Source organism: Aethalodelphis obliquidens, unplaced genomic scaffold (genome assembly GCF_003676395.1).
Source record: "Aethalodelphis obliquidens isolate GAN/ISIS:26980383/991018 unplaced genomic scaffold, ASM367639v1 scaffold14, whole genome shotgun sequence".
Lineage (NCBI taxonomy): Eukaryota > Metazoa > Chordata > Mammalia > Artiodactyla > Delphinidae > Aethalodelphis > Aethalodelphis obliquidens.
Window position 1 is genome coordinate 15079523 of NW_020837958.1, and position 17251 is coordinate 15096773.

General features: G+C 38.0%; 1 protein-coding gene across 1 annotated transcript in view; it reads left to right on the forward strand.

Annotated features, from left to right (window-relative positions):
* Nucleotides 1–8160: 8160 nt before the first annotated feature.
* Nucleotides 8161–17251, forward strand: part of CSTF3 (cleavage stimulation factor subunit 3) — a 70207-nt gene continuing 61116 nt past the window's right edge. Inside the window, exon 1 of the mRNA XM_027115076.1 lies at nucleotides 8161–8353. Within this exon, the coding sequence (XP_026970877.1) occupies nucleotides 8327–8353 (27 nt within the window). The 5' untranslated portion in view covers nucleotides 8161–8326. The remainder of the gene's footprint in view (nucleotides 8354–17251) is intronic.

Below are 17251 nucleotides of genomic sequence, written 5' to 3' on the forward strand. Positions count from 1 at the left end.
TGTCTGTTGAATCGTTCAGGCTTCTATCTCCAGCCAATTCCTCCTCCATTTGTGTGTGACATTCAGAATCCTTCTGCCTATCTTCCTCCAGCAACTCTGTTTTACCTCTTAAGTTTTACTTGATACTGTATCATTCCTGCCAATATATAATTTTGCTGTTCTCTCTCCCACTTTATTTTTTTAAATATTTATTTATTTATTTGGTTGCCCTGGGCCTCAGTTGTGGCACGCGGGCTCCTTAGTTGTGGCATGAGTGTGGGATCTAGTTTCCTGACCAGGGATCGAACCCAGGCCCTCTGCATTGGCAGGTGGATTCTTTTTTTTTTTTTTTGCGGTACGCGGGCCCCTCACTGTTGTGGCCTCTCCCGTTGCAGAGCACAGGCTCCGGACGCGCAGGCTCAGTGGCCATGGCTCACGGGCCCAGCCGCTCTGCGGCATGTGGGATCTTCCCGGACCGGGGCACAAACCCGTGTCCCCTGCATCGGCAGGCGGACTCTCAACCACTGCGCCACCAGGGAAGCCTGGCAGGTGGATTCTTAACCACTGTACCACCAGGGAAGTCCCTCTCTCCCACTTTTTTTTAAATAAATTTATTTCATTTTATTTTATTTATTTTTGGCTGTATTGGATCTTCGTTACTGCGCTCAGGCTTTCTCCAGTTGCAGTGAGCGGGGGCTACTTTTGTTGTGGTGCACAGGCCCTAGGCACATGGGCTTCAGTAGTTGTGGCTTGCAGGCTCTAGGGTGCAGGCTCAGTAGCTGTGGTGCACAAGCTTAGTTGTTCCGCGACATGTGGGATCTTCCTGGACCAGGGATCAAACCCGTGTCCCCTGCATTGGCAGGCGGATTCTTAACCACTGCGCCACCAGGGAAGGCCTCTCCCACTTTATAAACAAACATTTCTCTTGGTACAAACTCCCAGTTATAAGACAAATAAGTCCTGGGGACGTAATGTACAGCATGATGACTATAGTTAACAATACTGTATTTGAAAGTTGCTAAGAGAATAGATTTTTAAAGTTCTTATCACAAGAAAAAAATAATTGTAACTGCATGTGGTGATGAAAGTTACCTAGACTTACTGTGGTGATCATTTCACAATATATACATATATATCAAATCACAATGTTGTACACCTAAAACTAATACAACGTTATATGTCCATTATATCTCAATAAATTAAAAATGAAGTGTCTGGAAGAAATATGCCTTTGGCTACCTATCTTGGTCTCAAAATCTAGAGCAATAGAAGATTGATAAATTCTACTACATAACAATTCAAAAAAAATATTTTACATGACAAAAAAAGAAACAAACTTCCTGTCACCCCCCACCAAAAAAAACCCCATAAGCACAATTAAAAGATAAATGAGGGGACTTCCCTGGTGGCTCAGTGGTTAAGAATTCTCCTGCCAACGCAGAGGACACGGGTTTGATCCCTGGTCTGGGAAGATCCCACATACTGCAGAGCAACTAAGCCCGTGCTCCACAACTACTTAGCGTGCGCTCTAGAGCCCAGGAGCCACAACTAGTGAGCCCAGGCACCTAGAGCCATGCTCTGCAACCAGAGGAGCCACGACAATGAGAAGCCCGTGCATCGTAACAAAGAGTACCCCCTCCTCACCACTGCTAGAGAGAGCCCGAGTGCAGCAACGAAGACCCAACGCAGCCAAAAATTAAAAAATTTAAAAAGGTAAATGAGGGCTTCCCTGGTGGCACAGTGGTTGAGAGTCCGCCTGCCAATGCAGGGGACACGGGTTCGTGCCCTGGTTTGGGAAGATCCCACATGCCGCGGAGCGGCTGGGCCTGTAAGCCATGGCCGCTGAGCCTGAGCGTCCGGAGCCTGTGCTCCGCAATGGGAGAGGCCACAACGGTGAGAGGCCCACGTACCGCAAAAAAAAAAAAACGATAAATGAGAAATGGGGATGAAATATTTGCAACCTATATAACACTCAAAGAGTTAATCCCTATGATATGAGAGGATTCTTAAAAATCAAGACAATGAAGACCAAAAATACAATAGAAAAATGGGCAAAAGACATGAATAGGCAGTTCAGAGTAAAAGAAAATGATCCTTATACATATGAAAAGATCATAGCCTCACTTGTAATTAATAGCAATATGAATAAAACTATACTGAGATACCACTTGTTGAAGGAGCTGCGGGAAAGATAAATACACTGATTTTAGGAGTGCAAAGTGGCACAATTCCCATGAAGGGAAGATCTGATAAAATTTCACATCTATTTACTCTTTGATTCAGCAATTCCACTTTTACAAATGTACCCTTAAGATACATATACATAAATATAAAACAACATATGCACAAGATTATTTGCTGAAGCATTTGTATAGCCAAAGATAGGAAACAACACAGATATCCATCAACAGGGTTGGGTAAACTCATGGTACATCCACACCGTGGAGTACTATGCAAATGTTAAAAAAAGAATGATGAAAATCTCTATTTTCATCATTTTCTCCCTACTTTAATGGTAGGGAGTGACCTCTACAATGTACCAAATGAAAAAAGCAAGTGTAGAATAGTGTGCCCTTTGTGTAAGAAGTATGGTGAAATGCATGCATTGTGAATTTTTGCAAAAAGAAATACTAGAAAGATTAAACTGAAAACCAATAAAAATGTTTATCTCTAAAAGATGGGAATGGAATTAGGTGGGTGGAGGGGGTAGAGATTGAGGTGAAACTTCTCTGATTATAACTCTGTAGAAGTTTTGATTCTTGAGCCATGTAATAGGGTTTTTACATTTTCAAATAAAATTACATCTTAGAAAAACAAACATTAAAATTGAAAACAAATGCAAACAATTGAACCTAACTATATATTGAATTGCTCACATAAACTCAGAGAGGTAAGAATTATTTCAAGTAACTTTTTTTGTGTGTGTATGTGTGTGTGGTACGCGGGCCTCTCACTGTTGTGGCCTCTCCCGTTGCGGAGCACAGGCTCCAGACGCGCAGGCTCAGTGGCCATGGCTCACGGACCCAGCCGCTCCGCGGCACGTGGGATCTTCTTGGACTGGGGCACGAACCTGTGTCCCCTGCATTGTTAGGCGGACTCTCAACCACTGTGCCACCAGGGAAGCCCTCAAATAACTTTTGCACAAGGCTTTCTGACACCACCCTTAATGTGACATAATCTAAGGACAAAAGAACTTTAAAGAAATCTTAAACCTCACTCAGCAAATGTATTGTTTTTGATATTTTAGTACTGGTATTTTTAATTTAGAAACTTTAAATATATTTTGTAGGAACCAAGATTTTCAGTGTAAGAGAAAAGAGAGACAAATGTAAAATCAATAAAGAAAAAAACCAGTCATGTTAAATTTGAATTGGGAAATCCATGTATGAACTCATAATTAGAAAAATACATTTCCTATAGCTGAACACTGAAAAGGCCTAGAAGCAATGACACCCAGTAGCAGAGAGAACATCTATTGCCCGCATCTTAGTCCTAATTTCTATTCCCAAATTGAAGGAACCAGAGTAACCTTGGAGCAATGACTGAGTCCAAGTCTGTGATAGGGAAGGTACGTAAGTGATCCTGGGACATCTTGTGCCAGTAGGCCAGGAAGTTGTCCAAGACTATTGTTACCATGTCAAAAAGACATAGTATCCATTCATCCAGGGAAGGGACCTGTACTGGCTGAAAAAGAATAATGATTGCAATCGACCGAAACAACTTAAATCTTAAAAAACTCGTGAATCCACATGATACTTAAAAAGCGAATAGGCCAAAAAATATATATATCATTTTCCACTACTTGAAGTAGATATTAAATCAAACCCTTTACTTTGAAAATTGGTCATTATAGGGAAAAAAGTAAGCATTTATCCTGTTTTTTTAAGGTTAATGAGGAAGAGTTCTTTTTCACAGAAGAAATTTCTGTTTATGTAGGAATTAGAGGATTATTTAATCACCAGATATTTCATTATTAGTTCAGGAAAGATTTATCAGTAAATGACCAAACCATGGTGAAAATTTGTTGGGGAACAGGAAATTGGCATGGTACCAAAGCCTTACTCTGCAACTACTTAACTACTAAGGATGAAATATACCTAAAAAAGAGATGTAATAGTCACCACCTTAACCAAGTGGTCAAACTTGAAATCAAACTAGTAATTTGATGTATCTCCTGGTATAATACAAAACGAAAAACATATCTATATTATGACATATTCTTGCCAAAATGTGTAACCCGAATCTAATCACTATTTTAGCATACATTTTAGTTTAGGAAACATGGGAAAGAGGAACATATTAAATGATACTACAAGAAAACAATCAGATATATCCAGAATATGAACTATTCCTAGGGACAACTGGTGAACTCTCTTAAAAAATTCATAAAAAATAAAAAGATGGGCAATAACTAGAGATATAACAACTAAATGCAATGCTTGAAATTTGATTGGATCCTGATTTGTAAAAACCTCCTATAAAGACATTTTTGGGCTACTTGGGAAAATTTGAATATGGACTGAATAGTAAATTATACAAGGAAATAATTGTTAATTTTCTTACGTGTGATATGTATTGTAGATATAAAGGAAATTTCTGAGATATTCTCAGAAAACACAAGCTGATTTATTTTGGGATGAAGTGTCACGATGTCTGTGATTTACTTGAAAATTATTTTGCAAAAAACCAAACTATATATGTAAATACATACATATAAAGCTAACATGCCAAAATGTTAGCCATTGGATCAAGATGATGGGTATACAGGTATTCTTTGTATTGTTCTTTGAACTTTTATCTCTTTAAAGCTTTTCATTAAAAACATTGGGAAAAGATATTGGCATTTGAGTCAAACTTTGAAGAAGAGAATGTGAATACTATTCTTTTTTTTTTTTGCGGTACGCGGGCCTCTCACCGTTGTGGCCTCTCCCACTGCAGAGCACAGGCCCCGGACGTGCAGGTTCAGTGGCCATGGCTCACAGGCCTAGCCACTGTGCGGCATGTGGGATCTTTGTGGACCGGGGCACGAACCTGTGTCCCCTGCATCGGCAGGCAGACTCTCAACCACTGCGCCACCAGGGAAGGCCTAGAATGTGAATACTATTCTTAAAGACATGTTCTTACACTAGTTCATTTAAGACAAACTTAGAAAACAGAAAAAAAAAATTATGTGACACAGAGATAACTACTTTTAATGTTTTGAGGCACTATATATATATATATATATATATATATATACACACACACAGTCATCCATGGGTATCCCCAATGGATTGGTTCTAGGACCCACCTTCCTGCCCCCTACAGATACCAAAATCTGTGGATGCTCAAAGTGCTTTACATGTATAAAATGTTGTAGTATTTGCATTTAACTTATGACCATCTTTTAAATCCCTTCCAGATTACTTATAATACCTAATACAATGTAAATGCTGTGTAAGTCATTGCAAATACAATGTAAATCCTATGTAAATCGTTGGGAGCAGCAGCAAATTCAATTTTTGCTCTTTGGAACTTTCTGTATTTAAAAAAAATTTTTTTTCAATCGATGGTTAGTTGACTCTGAGGATGCAGGATCCACGGATATGGAGGATGGACTGCGTATATTTACATATATATATACATACACTGTACATCCTATATAATGTACACTATTTTTGTATTCTGTTTCTTCACTTTACAACATCATGTATGTCTTTCTGTCAGTAACTGTACATTAGCATCAGTTTACTAGCTACATGACATTCCATTGTAGAGATGTCTTATGATGTACAGTAGTCTCTGCTGCCCTCCACCACCACCCCCGCCCCCCGGCTCCCCACCATCCACAGTTTCAGTTACCTGCGATCAATCTTGGTCTGAAAATATTAAATGGAAAATTCCAGAAATAAACAATTCTTAAATTTTAAGCTGTGTATCGTTCTGAGTAGTGTGATGAAATCTGGTGCCACTTAGCCGTCTTGGTTATCAGCTTGACTGTGGAGGTATCTCAGTGCTTGTGTTAAGTTAACCCTTATTTTACTTAGTAATGGCCCCAAAATGCCACAGTAGTTAGGCTGGCAATTTGGATATGCCAAAGAGAAACTGTAAAGTGCTTTCTTTAAGTAAAAATGTGAAAGTTCTTGCTTTATCAAGGAAAGGAAAAAAATCATGTTCTGAGGTTGCTAAGGTCCATGGAAGAACAAATCCTGTACCTGTGAAATGGTGAAGAAGGAAAAATAAATTCATGCTACTTTTGCTGTTGCACCTCAAATTACAAAGGTTATGGCCATAGTACGTGGTAACTGCTTAGCTAAGGTGGAAAAGGCATTAACTTTGTACAATTAGATATTCTGCGAGAGATAAAGCGCACGTGCACAAAAGAGCACAATTCACGTAACTTTTACCAGTTTGTTGTTATAATTGTTCTATTTTATTATTGTTGTTAATCTTCTATTGTTCATAATTTATAAATTAAACTATGATAACATAGGTATGTACAGGAAAAAATAGTATATATAGGGTTTGGTACTACCCCCTGTTTCAGGCATCCACTGGGGGTCTTGGAACATAGGATAAGGGAGCTACAGAGGATAAGAGAGAGGGAGGGATTACAGTGTTTAACTAGTCCTCTATTGTTGGATGGTGCAATAAACATCTGTAATATACACCCTTTGCTCATGTGTCTGATTTCTTGGAAGTGTAAGAATTCAGGCTGTAAAATGTAAAATAGATAGCTAGTGGGAAGGAGCCACACAGCACAGGGAGATAAGCTCAGTGCTTTGTGACCACCTAAAGGGGTGGGAAGGACACATAAGAGGAGGAGATACGGGGGATATATGTTTATGTATAGCTGATTCACTTTGTTATACAGCAGAAACTAACACACCATTGTAAAGCAATTATACTCCAATAAAGATGTTAAACAACAAAAAAAAGAATTCAGGCTGTGGAAAGGGCAGAGGTGGAAATATGAGCAGAGGCATGGGAGACTGAAAAGAATAAGGAGTGTATGGGAAAGGCTGAATAGTTTACTTTGGACCATTGCCCACTGTAGACGATAGGGTGTTATAAGTCTTATGATGATGCTTGAAGGTAAAAGAGTTTGAGAAGACCTGCTCTCACTTAATCTTGGACTATGCCAAGTACAGTTCCAAGCACTTTTACATGTATAACTTATTTAAATTGCAGGTACTGGGAATTCCCTGGCGGTCCCGTGGTTAGGACCCCACACTTACACTGCTGAGAGTGCAGGTTTCATCCTTGATGGGGGAACTCAGATCCTGCAAGCCTCGCGAAGCGGTAAGAAAAAAGCAGGTATTGGGCTTCCCTGGTGGCGGAGTGGTTGAGAGTCTGCCTGCTGATGCAGAGGACACGGGTTCGTGCCCTGGTCCGAGAAGATCCCACATGCCGCGGAGCGGCTAGGCCCGTGAGCCATGGCCGCTGAGCCTGCGAGTCCGGAGCCTGTGCTCCGCAACGGGAGAGGCCACAACAGTGAGAGGCCCGCGTACAGCAAAAAAAAAAAAGCAGGTATTATTATTACTCGTAATTATAGGCAAGGAAACTGAGGCATAGAGATGTTTAATTGCCCACGGTTACCCATCTAGCGAGAGATGACGCCAGGTTTCAAATGAATGCAGGCTGGCTCCAGAGCCGAAGCGCTATTATCAAGAACCATGGTGGGATGCTGAGCTTAAAACCTGGGCCTTACTCACTTCAAACCTTAGACACATGAGTAAACGGTGACGGATAAATTAAGATGGACTTGATCTGTCCCTTTAATACCGCAAAAGCGTGAAGAGCATTAGCTGAGACCATAGAAAACTTCATAGATTCCTTATCTCCAAAATATAGGAAGCATTTAACACTTAGCATTGCTCAATAGATGGCCAGCTTGCCTGAACTGAACCGATTTGCAGACTTCAACAGTGAAGAGGCGCGCTCCACAGCTTGATAATTAAATTCCAAAAGGCGCGCGAGCCTCCGTGGAAAACAGTTTCCCGCCTCCCAGCCGGTTGCAGCTCGCTCAGCAACAGCCTCTCTACTCGAAGGCCGTGACGTCCCGCGCTTGCATTGGGCCCGCCCCCTGGGATCTTTCTGCTTCTGCGCGGTTGAGTAATCGATGATTTTGCTCTCTTAACTCCGCCCTCTGCCCCGGAAGTTAATGCAGAAGCCACACACCCCTCCTTGGCCGGCCCGGGCGCAGCCATTTTAATTCATATCTGAGTGGGCGGTGGCGGTTCTTGTTGGCGGTCTGGCTCCGCAGGGCAGGGGGCAATTTTAGTTGTTTGGGGGTGGTTTTTAGTTTAATTTTTCTTTTGTAGCTTGGCATCGCGGGCCAGTTCGCACGTTCTAGTCGTCTGAGGCCATGTCAGGAGACGGAGCCACGGAGCAGGTGAGGAAGGAGAGTGGTGGGGCCTCGTGGCGACCTCTTCTCTCTCCGTCTCTGTTCGTCCGAGTTCTCCAGCCATGTTCGCTGAGGAGAAATCAAGGGTCTAATGAACCCGAAAGACAGGGTTCAGAAGTACGGTGGTAATGGGGAGCAAGATCTGACTGAGATTTAAAACTTTTTTGGCTTCTCTGTCTTAGGCGTTAAGATGAACAAATATTTGATTTAGACAATAGCCGGGAAGCTACTTCGTCCTGTTTAGATTCATGGGACTTCTCCGGTGAGAGTCCTTCCTTTAATACCATTTTGGTGTTAAGGGGTTAGGAATTGATTGTTTTAACGTGTACTCGCTGTTTTCGAAGAACTTGACAGTGTTCCCTTCACCGCCTTTCCGATATATACTGTACCCAGAAAAAGGTTTGAGAAGTAATTTAAGATGAAACTAACCTGGAGAAATAGACTTTTGCATGAGCGAATGAAGAAGGAAGCAGTTTAGGAGTAAGAGCATCGTTATGCTAAGATTTGGGAATTTTGTGGCTTTCTCCTGCTCCTTCCCTTTCTTCTATCAGCATTTCATTTTCATTTTTCCAACGAAACAAGTAATTGTAGAATTTGATAAATCGGAAATGAGAAGTATGTTTGGGCCACTGTAAGTAAAAGCATCTGTTTTTTAGTACTGGATATGTGATATCTAAGTATTTTAAAATTCAGATTCTTAATTAAATGATTTGTTTCTTTTGCTCATTATTCAGAATTTTGTAGGAGAGTATTTACCTTTGAGTTTGAAAGAGGAAACTGGTGTTTTATGGAAGCTGTCAATTTTTCGTTTCAAGTCTGGTATGTTTAGGTAAATAGTTTTTAAAATGGAGGCTAGCTAGACTGCAGTCTCAATTTCCTGAAATTTCCCATTGCCATAGCAACGAAATACACTTAGGTTTTCGTTTTTGAAGTCCCCAGCTTTTAACGTGGGGGCTGTTCTTGGAGGTTGACAGAGATGAGGCAGAACTGGCGTGTTCCTATTGAATATGGTGACTGTAAATTTTATTATGTCGGGAAAGTTTGGCTAAACTGAATTTTGTGTTTGCTCGTCGACTGATTTCAGTCCTGAAATTTTCACAGTATTTACATTTTACATGCTGTTAGAATGCCCAAGAATGCCAAGTCTTAAAATCGTTATGTCAAGTCTGTTTTTGTATACCTACCCTTTTTCTGGGCTCATGTTTTGTCACCTGAAAGTAGAGGAGGAGTAATGTACTGAGGTGTTCATTGAAAGCTTCCCGAATTCATTGTTAATTTTTAAATTTATCTAAAATTGTAAACACACTGAAATGTTGCCATGACCTTTCATTTCAGAACTGTGGTGTTTTAAGTGGGAGAGAAGGTGGTAAAAATTTAAAGAAAAAAATTTCACCCAAAAGTTTTTATGTGTAAAGTTTAGGACAAGGAAAAGTGCAGTGAACAACTGCAGTACAGTTCTTCACCTAGAATCGACAGTTGTTGAGTGTTTTGCCATATTTGCTTTATCTCCTTGTATATATTTATTTGAAAGTAAGTGACATATTCAGCCCCCCTTATTTCAGCATTCTCTTATACAGTATAAGGCATTATTGCTGTTATATAACCATTATACCATTTCCCACCTAAGAAAATTAATAGCAGTACCGTATCATTACTAAAAGTAAGTCCTAAGAATGTGATTCATAGGGTTTTATTATTTTAAAAATCAGAATCTACACTAATATGTATAAAATGGATAACTAATAAGAACCTGCTATGTAAAAAAATAAAATTAAATTAAAAAAAATCAGAATCTAGTCTAGGTTAGTTGCATCATTTGGTTATGTCTCTTGAATCGTTCTTCTTTTTTCTCCCCTAGGATATTTATTGTCTATTTGAAGAATCCAGAACAGTTCTCTTGCAGAACTTCTCATTTTATGTCTGGGCTTATTTGATTTGTGTTTGTGTGGTGTCATTTAACTTGTCCCCTCATCTTCTGTATTTCCTGAAAATTATGGTTATGTCTAAACTCAGAGCTTTGATAGTATTCAGGTTAAATATTTTTGTGTAGAATACTTTATAACATCACATCAAAAGGCACTTCATGCTAGGTTCCAGTGTTAGTAATGGTTAAGTTTGCTCACTTGGTCAGGGTTAGGGTAATGACTGCTGGATCTCTTCATTGTAAAGGATTATTTTCCCCTTTGCAGTTAGTAATCTGTGGGTTGATAACTGTGTTCCTCAATAACCTTTTATCTAGTTATTTATCATCAATTGATAATCTTTAAATAAATCAGTTGTTTCCTTGAAAGTGGCAAATGGTGGTTTTTAAAAAAATCCTATTCTGTCTCTACTTACTGGCTCATATTTTTTCCTCAAAGATGAAATTCCTTTTTTCTTTTCCCCTCCTTTTAAAAGATTGAGGATAGCTGTGGATTCATGGGGTTTCTCTGTATTTACTATGTTAAAATCAGCTATAACCTTTTCTTTTTCTTTTCTTTTTTTTGTTTTTTAAATGCTTAACTTGTCCTAGCCTTTATGGTGCCTCCTATATGCTATATATTTTTTCCATCAGTCAGTAAGACATGTTTTGACATCTGATGATCAACAGATAGTTATCTTCATATAATCTTTTAAACTCTTTAAAGATACATTTCAAACATGCAAGAAAAAAAGAATAGTATAACGTATGATGTTTCTATCATAGAGCTTCAACTCACAGCAAAACATGTTTTCTCCATACTTTCACTTACTCTCCCCACCTCTATTACTTAGAAGCAAATCGCAGATGCTGTATTATTCAACTTTAACTGAAATGGTAATTAAATGATACCTTAAAAAGTGACATGATCAAAAATAGGAATCAGCTCGCTTGATGTGTAAGGCAACAGTTAATGAAAATTTAGAGGAAAAATGAGATGATGGACAAGGAAAAAAAAGACTAAACAAAACTGAAGAATAATAAGAAAAACATCAAAACCACTCTGAATCATGGATTTGCTTTGGAAAGATGGTAAGGGTGGGATAGAGAAAGAATCCTGTGAGATATGAATTACAGATTTATTTTAGCTGGTTAGCATTGAAACTCAAAAAAAAGTTTTGTTCAGTAAACCTGATAATATCTTAAATTTGTTATTCAAAAATATAGATGGTCCTTTCTTCGTACTGAATCTCTAGACTTGTGCTGTATGAAAGAGGGAAGTGATTGTAGACAAGCAAAATCACAGCTAAGGTTTATTGTGATTTTTTTTTTTTTTTAACTCTTGTAAGGAAGTTCTGTTTTACATTTAGAGGGCTATTTAAATTACCTTGCAGTTTTGATGCGTATTCTTCTGGAGCTTCGTGTTTACTGTTTTTGTCAGTTTAATGGTGACAAAACCACCTGCATATAGGTTTTGTTAGGTTTTCCCCCTAACAAAAGCACATCTGGTTCCCGTGTGGAATTATGGCTATATTTTTATCGTGTACATTTTTTTTTTACTGCTTAATTCAACTTCTGATCTCATTCTTCACTCCATTTTACCTTGTGCATCACCTCTACAGAATTTAATAGGCTATTGGTTAGAGTTTCTCCACTGGGTTTTGAGTTGAAAGGCTGCCTTAGTTATTCACCATTGCACCTTAAAAACCTAGAAACACTGTTTTGATAATTAAAAGTGTTCACTAAATAAATGGATAAATTTTTGCATTCAGGCTATATGTTACAAAATTTTAAAGAATTGTATCTTTTGGGAATACAGGTGCTTATAATTATTGTTAATAATTAATACAAAGTAAAATATTTTGGGGCATAAGAGTGAATGGTTTCTCAAGTTTTGTTATATGTATTTGGCCAAGTCAATTCCCATGAACCTTTAAGTCCCTAAAATTCTGTTTCTACACTTTTGTGTTTTAGGAATAAGATTTGAGTTTTCAAACAATTCATAGCCTATTCTAGAATTAGGAAGGCCTGAAGTATAAAAAGAATGATCCTTACTTCGGAAAAATTGCATGACTTGAAGGAGCACAAATTAATTGCCAATAATTCTTAACAAAAGGGGAATTTAGGGCCATAAATAATTGTTTTGCTTTGGGTGAAAAATAAGTTTAGTAAGATATAGAAAATATGAAAAATATGTGTTCGATTATATACTTACTAATGAGGAAAGAAAGATGAAACACTCAATGTTGAAACCTGATTTATTTTGTTGAGTAACCATTAATATCTAGTAGGGCTTAAAGGGAAATAGTGCCAATTTTAAACCCAAGTGGATGTGTGGAGGTTAGTAGAGGGAGGGAAAGGCCAAGAATATATGTTATAACAACAGTGTGTTCTTTGGATCCAATTATTCTTATCTGTTGTTAACAAAAGCTTTCTGTAATAGCCTTTCCTACTTTTTCCCCCCTCCTATTTTAAGATACTTAGTATAATAGTTTGGGGCAGGCAAATTTGATTTGATCTTATTGTTAATATTTCTTGAGGAAACTGACTACATAGAATACTCTATTTGGCAGTAATTATTCCTAAGAGAGATTGATCTGTGTTTACAGAAATATTGGTTTTCCGGAGAAGTACAACAGAAGGAGATTGTGTTAGAAGAGATTGCATTCCCTCAGCATTAGGAATACAGAAATTTACATCCTAGGTAGACCTTCCAGAATGGCAAAATCTGTTCAGATGTTTGTACCTATTCAGTGGATGATTGGAAAAAACAGTTCATAGTTTTAAGCTTTTCTGCCATTGTCTCTAAATCTTTATTCCTCTTTAGACAAGACCTAGTTGTGAATTTGAGTCTTTTTGTTTTTACTGAACAGTTGGTAATGGTGTGAGAATTGATTTTAAAATAGATTTTAGTTAAACAAATGTTTAAACTATTTTTAGATTAATGGATAGGTTATAATCAGCAGTAAATATTGAATAAAACCAGAAGCGTAAAGCTGTGTCTAATTGTTGTTTTCTAATGTTTCACTTAGTTTATCAAGTGAATTAATATTTTGGCTACTCCTGGTCTGAAGCTGCATTTTTCAAATTCTAAAATATTAAGACTTTTATTTATAGTTTGTAGCTGTTTGTTTCCTGGGGGATGAATAAACAAATTTAATAAGCAAATATGATAAGTATAATTATTTAGACCAATAACCATTAGCCTATTTTTTCTTTAAGTTTTTGAATTGTTTGCATGTTTAGTAGATTTTAGTCTTTGGAAGGTTTGAATGGATTATATACAGGATACATATTCAGATTCATTCACAAAAAACATCTACTAGAGTTTTGTTGCATTGGTAAAGGAACATAGGACTAAGCTGGCGTCCAGTATTAATGTCATCTGTCACATAAAATGCTTAATTCTCTAGGCATATGAATTGACTCAGTTATTACTTGCAGATAGTCTTGCAAAGCGCTACCCTAGTCTACTTTTAACTTTGAAAAAAGACTACCAAGACAGACTTAAGAGTTGGAATGTATGTATTTGCAGTTTTCTTAATGTTTTAACAACAACAACAAAAGGAATGACTTAGGTCTGATTCCACTTTATTTTTGAGGAAACACCACATTTGGAAAAAAATATATTTACAGAACAGATGGATTAGGTGGTGTTTCTCAGAATGGAGTCCATGGTCCATTGCATCACATTCACTTAGGTGCTTTATAAAAGTATAGGTGCCGGGCTTCCCTGGTGGCGCAGTGGTTGAGAGTCCGCCTTCCGATGCAGGGCACACAGGTTCGTGCCCCGGTCCGGGAGGATCCCACATGCCGCGGAGCTGCTGGGCCCGTGAGCCATGGCCGCTGAGCCTGCGCGTCTGGAGCCTGTGCTCCGCAATGGGAGAGGCCGCAGCAGTGAGAGGCCCGCGTACCGCAAAAAAAAAAAAAAAAAATGTATAGGTGCCTATACCTCAATTTCAGACGTACTATCAATGTAATAGATTCTGTAGGTGAGGCTGAGAATCTTCATTGGAAATGAGTATCACATGTGATTTTTATGTAAATGAAAGTTTGCAAATCACTTAGGTTAGGGATTGAAGCTACTTGGACCTTCAAAGTTGGTTTTGAATACATTGATAAAATAAATGGAGAGGGCTTCCCTGGTGGCGCAGTGGTTGAGAGTCCGCCTGCCGATGCAGGGGACACGGGTTTGTTCCCCGGTCCGGGAAGGCCCCGCATGCCGCGGAGCGGCTGGGCCCGTGGGCCATGGCCGCTGAGCCTGCGCGTCCGGAGCCTGGGCTTCGCAACGGGAGAGGCCACAACAGTGAGAGGCCCGTGTACCGCAAAAAAAAAAAAATAATAATAATAATAAATAAATAAATGGAGAAAAACATTGCAGATTATTTGAGGATGGTTAGGCCTTTGATAGTATTTTTACTGATTTTTCTCTCCCTACTATATTTAGTCACTCATTATCCTTAATAGTGGAAAGTACTCATTACAAAACTAGTTTTGAGACTCTTCTCTGCTTGTTCTGTTGCAAAAACCAGCAAAAATCTTGGTCAAAAAGCTAATATAGGTTTACATCCTTTAATTTACTGCATTCCTCCCTGCATACTTTTGATGTTTATCACTTGGTTTAAATTTTCACTGACCTCTAGTTTAACTTAATTTCCATATGACCTCCAGCAGAACACCCTCCCCCATTTACCACAAAAATAGCTGTTTGGAGAAAGAGAAGTACCCTTTTTTTCCTGTCCAGGTTTTACTTCTCTTGTGGAAATGGAAAGAAGGAATTAAATTAGATTATAAATTATTTAATCATTAATATAATAGTGTCTGTCACTTCTCCACACCACACGCCATTAACAACCACCTGATATAAATTAAGCTATCGTATAGAAAGAAAGTGGTTTGCAGCTTAACTCGGTTTCCCAGAGGCTACATGACATATCCACAGTTATACGAAAAGGCTATTAAAAATGTTGCTCCCTTTTCCAACTACATAATTGTAGTTTTGTGGTCTTATACTTCATCAAAAACAATATATTGCAAAAGGTTGAAAGCAGAAGCAGATGTCTTCTATTCAGCCAGACATTAAAGAGATCAGAAAAATGTAAAACAGCGCCATTTTCACTATTTTTTTTTAAATTTTGGAAAATATTTTAAAATAGAAGTTTATTTTAAATGAATTAACACATTAAAATCTTTACAGTTTTAATTTTTAGTATGATAATGTTGATTTAACCCCCACATTTTAAAAATAGTCTCCGGGTCCTCATTTTTAAGAGTGCAAAGTGATTCTTTATAAGAAGTTTGAGAACTGTTGAAAGGAGCCTGTGAGACAATGTCATAAGTTCTATTTCTGAGTTAGCTTCACAAAACAAAAGGTTAAATATAGAAAGTAAAAAGACAACCAGGTGAATGGGAGAAAATTTTTGTATATCGTATATCCAATAAAGGACTAGTATATAATATGTAAAGGACTCTTGCAGTGCAATAACAAAAAAGAATTAAAAATGGCAAGCAATCTGAAAAGACCCTTCTCTAAATATATACGAAAGCCAATAAGAACATGAAAAGTGCTGAACTTCATTAGCCACCAGGGAAATAAAGATCAAAACCACAATGAGTTATCACTTTACCTGCTCGGATGGTTATACTCATCAAAAAGATGGATAATAACAAGTGTTGGTGGGGATGTAGAGAAATTGGAGCCCTCACACTGGTGGGACTGTAAAATGGTTCAATCGCTTTGGAAAACAGTCTGGCAGTTCTTCAAAATGTTATGCAGAGGTTTGCTTTTTGACCTAGCAATTTCACTTCTAGGTATATACCTAAGTAAAAAGAAAACACAAAACGAATTCCACTCAAAAACTGGAAATAATCCAAATGTCCATCAACTGATTAATAATAAAATGTGGGATATCCATGCAATGGAATACTTAGCAATAGAAAGGAAAGTACTGATATATGATAAGCATGAACCTTGCAAACATGCAAAGTGAAAGTCAGAAACAAAACACATTGCATGATATCATTTACATGAAATACCTGCACATCTATAGAAACAAAGTAGATTGGTGGTTGCCTAGGGCTAGGGGGATTGGGAAATGGGATTGCCTGTTAATGGGTACCGGTTTTTATTTAGGGTGATAAAAATGTGTTAAAATTTATTATGATGGTGAATATACTAAATTTAAGCCATTGAATCTTACACTTTAAATGAGTGAATTGTATGGAATGTGATTATGTCTTAAGCCATTATTAAAAATGAAAAAGGTCAAACATGTATAATGTATCCTATCTCCATACTTTAAGCCAGTTGTACACGGGTTATTATTCACATAGAAAAGTTGATATTTTAGCAGTACACTACGACTAGAAAAACAGTTCATAGAACAGGTACTGGAGGTGGTTCCCCAGCAACATTTTCGCCTTATACAAAAAAAAGTCCGTCGTCTACTTCACAATTTTTTCTGATTTTTGTACCCGTTTGAAATAGTATATGTTGGTGTGTATGTGTATACTCCTTACAGTTGTGTTATTTTTCTGGTTTTTAAAATTGTGCAAATCAAAGAAGTTCCCACTGTCCTACTAGTATCATTAAATGTGCATGCCTTGGGAACTGAACTAGTCCAGCTTTTGTTTTGCTCATTTGATTTGGGGCCCATCCTACTCCCCATTATCATCCCCCTGAAGAATGATAATGGGATTACAGATATTCCAAAGACAAAAGCTGGATTTTGATAGCGTTTCTTTATGGTAATGTTTTTGGGACATGTAAGCATGAGACGGCTCTTCTTTTGCTATAACTAAGGAGAGTTCTGACCTCATTCCATTACAAATGGGCACTGAAAACTTGCAACAAGTTTTCTTAAAGTGACCTATTTCTCTGATCTGGCAACAGATTCAGGAAATAATATTACAAGTCCATTCCTTATGGAGACTCAGTCTCCTTGTGGATACTAGAAAACTGCTCAATTTTCATTTGCTTTACAGCA